General features: G+C 39.8%; 1 protein-coding gene across 1 annotated transcript; it reads right to left on the bottom strand.

The window, feature by feature from the left end:
* Window positions 1–1,654: 1,654 nt before the first annotated feature.
* LOC127831024 (pineal opsin-like) lies at window positions 1,655–3,955 on the bottom strand. The gene is made up of 3 exons (XM_052356039.1): window positions 3,578–3,955; window positions 2,797–2,899; window positions 1,655–1,845 (listed from the first exon to the last, which is right to left on the bottom strand). The coding sequence occupies exons 1-3, from the start codon at window positions 3,953–3,955 to the stop codon at window positions 1,655–1,657; spliced, it is 672 nt and encodes a 223-aa protein (XP_052211999.1).
* Between the last annotated feature and the right edge of the window lie 2,810 nt (window positions 3,956–6,765).

Genomic DNA, 6,765 nt, shown 5'->3' on the forward strand with positions numbered 1-6,765 from the left:
ATATAGTGCAAACATGTACAAATGTAATAATTAGAGAGTAGTAAAAAAATCCCCCAAAAAGGGAAACGCCGCAAAAATTCCCCCTCATGAGGGTAGCGACCCGCTTCCCCTAAAATGGATTGAGGGCCCTGGATATAAAAACTGGTAGTGGTATCAAATGTTCTTGTCGCCGTGACGTAGTGGATATGGTGTCCACCTAGCGATTATGAGGTCAAGGGTTGGAACCCCTCTGTGGGAGCGTTCTTTAGATCTCCCCCATTGAAACCCAGGAAACAGACTCGAGAGTGTTTCAAATATTCCTTACTTTTAGGCTTTCTATGCAATCGAGCTTAAATAAATAGGTTTAAAAAAAAAATATTGTCAGGCTGACTGACAGTCTTTCATCTACACCTTCTTTTTTTTTTTAATTTAAACTGTACAGTTGTTTGCTTGAATTTGTTTTCTGCAATTTGGGCCCAATGAATTTACATGTACATGATACCCCACCAATGTCAACATGATTTAACTTAATTTTGACAATGGTACATGTATGTTAAATCACCTGGTTGTCACTATTGTTTTCAAAATTAATTGTATCGCGGGCATCAATTATTATCATGACCATAACAAAGGGTAAACGCAGATCTAGTACTTAATCTAGAATATAATTAAATCAGTATAAACAAGATTATTTACAATAAAGACTTCATTTGTCGATATCGTGATACATAAAAAAACAATATCATAGTGTAGTGAAATAAGGTCACTTCCAACAGCCTTGCTGTTGGGCTAGCTCTTTAGCGACGTGGTTAAAGTGTCGGACTACCACTCTGGAGGTCGTGGGTTCAATCCCCGGCTTGAGCTCAGTATTTTCACATTAATGGCGACGAGGCAAAAAAGAACTGTAAATGCGGGAATGGGTCTGAGCTGTTTAATGGTTTCTGGGAGGGCAATGCGAATGCAAGACATGCTGAAGCGGGCGTGTCTGGGCCTTGAAACATTAAAAGGGGGAGGAGTGTAGTGAAATAAGGTCACTTCCAACAGCCTTGCTGTTGGGTTAGCTCTTTAGCGACGTGGTTAAAGTGTCGGACTACCACTCTGGAGGTCGTGGGTTCAATCCCCGGCTTGAGCTCAGTATTTTCACATTAATAGCGTAAGTTCGACACACTTTCTTATAAACTTTATGTAGGAATGTTAATCGATAAATGATTATGTAAGTATACCTTAATTGTCGTCATCCTTGTGTCCGAAGATTAAAATTACCAAACTCATGATCTGAAAAGTTGTTTACAGTATCGACGAGTCTTGAAAACTTCGCAGTAAATATTCGCCGATTTGCCGTTTTGCAAGACGTTGTTTCATTGGTTAGTTCGATTTAGCTCTTATCAAACTGTTTGGGTCAAACAAAGTATCACAACAGTTACAAATATATCACCGCAGTGATAACTTTATTACCGCAGTGACAAAAATGTCACCGCGGTAAAAATTTTGTCACCGCTGTGATATCTATTTTAAGCTGTTGGCGTATCCGTACTTTTGACCCAAAGGGTACGTCATACACTACAGAATATTTCCGTTTATTGCTCGCGCTGGTGGGATAATGCAGTCGCTCCAATCCCTGGCACACCCTCAGTCCGCGGCATTCAGCGGCTGAGTGGCCACTAACGAAGCGTCGCTACAGCGCACCAACTGCATCGCTTTCTGGCGGATGCTTTTGCTCAGCAGGGCATACATTATCGGATTCCACCACCGTCTTAGCGAACCATGCGGACGTGCGGGATATGATCGGATTAATGGTGTCCGTGTTTCCGAACACCGTGTAGAATGACACGATTCCGTAAGGCGTCCAAGACACAAGGAATGCCACTGAAAAATTGTATTGCAATACATTACTTATCCCTGCTGCTACTAAAATCTAATTGATATAATTTGGAAATCACCCAGACGATTAACAGGGTATGACAAATTGCACATGAGTATCATATTAAGCCGTACGGTATCGAAAACATTGTGTTTTAATTTCTAAATCGGCCGTTTGATGCCCAGGGTACGACCAATGCCCCTGGTGATTTTTTTCGAAAATAAGTTTTCCATGTGTTGCTGTTAATTGACAAATAAACACCGATCTGTTGTTCTAATGCTTATGAATGAAATAAAGAATGATTCGTTCGATTCGATTTCCGATGTATTATATTTGGATAACTACGTGTGCTTTTGAAATGATAATACGGTGTTATAATTGATTTTTTATTTGCCAACACTATCATTATTGAGTTTTCGGAGAAGTGTTTATTACAGCGCATACCTTGTGTGGTGATAAGTCATTAAATAATTGCTCCATACCTCAAGTGGGCCGCGTCATATGAAAATGGGTCCGGTCAGAGGTTACCCTCTCGGCTAAGAAGTCACGCCATGTATTGTGGAATCCCAGATAAGCCTGTGCAGTCCGCCTTAATTAGATTTTTGCTTAGAAGAGACTTTATTTAAACAAAAATTGTCATAAAAGCGTAAGTTTTCGTCACTGATTAGCCTGTGCGGACTGCACAGGCTAATCTGGGACGACACTTTACGCACATTCATTATGCCTAGAATTCTCAGAACGCGACTCACATTATCTCATGACGCTGCTCAAGTGTGGTTGTCAGTAACTGACATTTGTCAGTAATAGCATGTCTGTCTAGCACTGGTTAGATCGGCAAACATGTTTAATGAAAGTGCAAGTAGATTAAATCTTAATAAAAACACGGTGAAACATATTTTGAAAAAATATCAAAACAAACGCAATGTCAAGCTGAGCAAGCGGAAATGCAAACTTACAGACTAAGCCCAATGAAGTTGTTACAAGATGAATCTCTTGTTGTTTTCTTTTCTTCGCCTCTCTTCTGGAAGCGAGCATCACTCGAACTGTCGACTGCTGTACCTTGAAAAATAATTGTCAAAGCTTTAGTTTAAAACTAGTTTTTTTTTTAAGCTCGATTGGGTGGAAAGCTAAAGGCTTATTTGAAACGCTCTCGAGTCCGTTTCCTGTGACTAAAACCAATACTTTGTGTCTATAGGGGAAATCAAAAGAACGCTGTCACAGTTGTTATTATGTAAAGTGTTTGAACAGCAAGACTCTATTGCAAAGTTCAACTTTTGATGGATAAATGTCTAAGATTTAATAACATAAGTGTGTTTATTTCTACGTTCAACAACACATAACTCAGGCTTAAATGAAACGCTGGCGAGTGAAGCGTACAATTCATGTCGATGGCATATTTTAAAGTAAATATCAATCGCTTCATTTTTTGCTACTAACAGACCGACAAAGCGCTTCCGTTAAAACCACTCACAAACTTTGTGTGCGGGGTATTTAACCCATTTAAGCCTAGCGTCTAGAAAAAAGGCCTTGGCAAACAGCGTAGACCCAGATGAGTCAACGCATGATGCGGCGTCTAATCTGGGTCTGCGCTGTTTGCTTAAAGGAATTTCTGAAGCTACATTCTAGATATAAAAATAAATATACTAGACATTCCTAATTTCGGAAATAAATTGATCCAATTTAGAAGGATTGGAGAGTCCTCTAGGCATAAATATGTTTATAATGAATAATAAGTACCCTTATCGCTTTGATGATCAGCGCGTAGAAGATGCCCATGATAGTCACAGGTAGGACGTAGCACACTGTTTCTCTCATGATCAGATACGCCTTTCCGGTGATGCTTCGGTCGTTCCAGACGAGCCCGCAACTTGTTCCGTGCGCCTCAAGCCCGTAGGTTCCGAATCCGAGCAGAGGCGAGACCGCGAGAACCAGCGAGAGGAGTTGGCACCCCGCAAAAGCTAGAGCGACGCGCGATTTTTCGATAGGGACGTTGTTGAGTGGCAAAGCCACTATACCCAGGTAACGTCTTACGGTGATGCATACGTGGTAGAACATGAACGATGTGCCGGAGTAATAGTTGACGAACGCTTCGTAGACGCAAGAGGCCTCTGACATGTGCACGTACCAGTGACCCGAAAACTCCGCGATACTCACGGGTACATATGCAAAACACATAATAATCAAACCGTTTACGAAAATTGCTATGTTGAAAAACATCTTTTCGTTTATCATTTCTCGATTTTTCAAGAAAACATCGATGGTAAGTCCGTAAGCGTTCAGAGCAATTCCCAAGATAAAAAATAGCATAATCCATAGTGCGGACGATATTTCAATCCACCGCGGGGTTTCAAAAGCGCCTGTTAGATTGAACATGATAAAATGTTTCTTCACGAGAAATGCAAAGATTGTTAGCAATGATGTTACCTTCTGCAAAATGTTGAAACAAAGGTCGTTATACAATCGGCTGGAAATATAAATAACATTTAATTAACAACATTTTAAGATTTGCTAATTTATATGACCAGTATACTTGACGTCTTGTGTTACCAAAACATATTACATAAAAAGAATGTGGTTCAAAATGTGGTTTAAAATTATTCCATATTTTTAGCTCACCTGAGCGATAGCTCGAGGTGAGCTATTGTGATCACTCAGCGTCCGGCGTCCGTTCGTCCGTCCGTCTGTCTGTCTGTAAACAATTTGTTAACATCTTCTTCTACTAAACCATTGAGCCAATTTCAACTAAATTTCATGTGGAGCATCCCTAGGTCATGAGACAAAAGAATTGTTAAAAAAAATTTGATCGCATAACCAAGATGGCCGCCATGACCATATATGGTAAAAACCTTAAAAAATCTTCTTGTCAGAAACCGCTCATCAGATTTTCAAAAAATTTCACAGGGATGACCTTTGAAGGCTCCCCTGAAAAAGTTGTTCAAAGAAATTTGATTCGTCAAAAAACATGGCCGCAGAAGCTCGTTGAACTTTGCATGTTTATTCGTTTTTGCCTATTTTGTGAAAACTTTAAAAAATCTTCCATATTTTTTGTCCGATCCTTTCCAAATTTGCACAGTGTCTTTATATCAATGAGGACACAAACCCTACAAAAAATGAGCATTATTGGTCCATGAAGTACAGAATTACCTCCCCTTGAATTGAGAAAATGGTGTTTATGCAATAAAGTCAAAATTTTTCATCCAATTCTTTCCAAACTTGTAAGGATTTAGCATGGTTCAAACAGGGAAACAACTACGGTTTATGCATGTTCTTTTTATTACAGAATTGCCTCCCTTTAATTCATTCAAAATCTCATTTTACAGCAGAGATTCCAAATCTGACCTGTAAATGAGCCCCATATTTACTGCCAGTGCTAGGTTACCTTTTCCCATTTGATCATTCTTAAGTATTGGTCTTGTAATGCTGCTACTGCTTCTGCTACTGCTACTGCTACTACTACTACTACTACTACTACTACTACTACTACTACTACTACTACTACTACTACTACTACTACTACTACTACTACTACTACTACTACTACTACTACTACCTGACTACTACTACTTCTTCTACTGCTACTACTACTACTACTACTACTTCTACTTCTACTACTAATACCACTACGAACGAACTACACTCTATACGACACACTACTACGACACTACACGACGACTACAAGGACTACTACTATACTGCCACCACCACCACCACCATCACCACCACCACCACCACCACCACCACCACCACCACCGGTCGACGACTATGCCACGACGACTACCTTTACCACACGACTACGATACACACGACTACTACCACTAGACGACTATACTACGACGACTACATACGTACTACTTCTACTACTACTACTACTACTACTACTACTACTACGACTACTACATACTACAACTACTACAACTACTATACTACTATACTACTACACTACTACTACTACTACTACTACTTTTACTACTACTACTACGCCACCACCACAACCACCACCACCACACCATTCACAGTTACAACAAACGTATTCACAACAAATGGCTGCTACTACAAACTTAACAGCCCCATATAGGGGTGGGCATGCATGTTTTACAAACAGCCCTTGTTTCTATGGGATTTTAACCACAACTGTTCATGTTTATCTCCGACACATATTTTTAGGTCACCTGTCATGAAGTGACACGGTGAGCTTATGTGATCTTGTGATGTCCGGCGTCCGTTGTGCGTGCCTGCGTGTGTACGTGCGTCCGTCCGTCAACAATTTGTTTGTGTAGACAGTAGAGGTCACAGTTTGCATCCAATCTTGATGAAATTTGGTCAAAATGTTTATCTTGATGAAATCCGGTTTGGGATTGTATTTGGGTCATCTGGGGTCAAAAACAAGGTCACTAGGTAAAATAATAGAACAACCTTCTGTAGACAATAGAGGTCACAGTTTTCAACCAATCTTTATGAAATTTGGTCAGAATGTTTATCTTGATGAAATCTGGGTTGGGATTTTATTTGGGTCATCTGGGGTCAAAAACTAGGTCACTAGGTCAAATAATAGAAAAACCTTGTGTAGACATTAGAGATCACAGTTTTCATCCAACCTTTATGAAATTTGGTCAGAATTCTTGATGAAATCTGGGTGGGATTGTATTTGGGTCATCTGGGGTAAAAATCTAGGTCAAATAAATAGAAAAACCTTGTGTTGACAATAGAGGTCACAGTTTTCATCCAATATTTATGAACTGTTGTCAGAATGTTTATCTTGATGAAATCTGGATTGGGATTGTATTTGGGTCATCTAGAGTCAGGAACTAGGTCACTAGGTAAAATCATAGAAAAACATTGTGTAGACAATAGAGGTCATAGTTTTCATCTGATCTTAATGAGTCAGGTGAGCGATTCAGGGCCATCATGGCCCTCTTGTTAGTATT

The sequence above is a fragment of the Dreissena polymorpha genome, chromosome 1 (assembly GCF_020536995.1).
Source record: "Dreissena polymorpha isolate Duluth1 chromosome 1, UMN_Dpol_1.0, whole genome shotgun sequence".
Lineage (NCBI taxonomy): Eukaryota > Metazoa > Mollusca > Bivalvia > Myida > Dreissenidae > Dreissena > Dreissena polymorpha.

Bases quoted from the DNA above. Each gene is read 5' to 3' on its own strand.
- LOC127831024 (XM_052356039.1), bottom strand. From the start codon at position 3,955: ATGTCAGAGGCCTCTTGCGTCTACGAAGCGTTCGTCAACTATTACTCC. The intron at 2,900-3,577 runs GTACTTATTATT...TTATTTTTCAAG, and splicing joins TGATCATCAAAGCGATAAGG to GTACAGCAGTCGACAGTTCG. The intron at 1,846-2,796 runs GTAAGTTTGCAT...ACAATTTTTCAG, and splicing joins AACTTCATTGGGCTTAGTCT to TGGCATTCCTTGTGTCTTGG.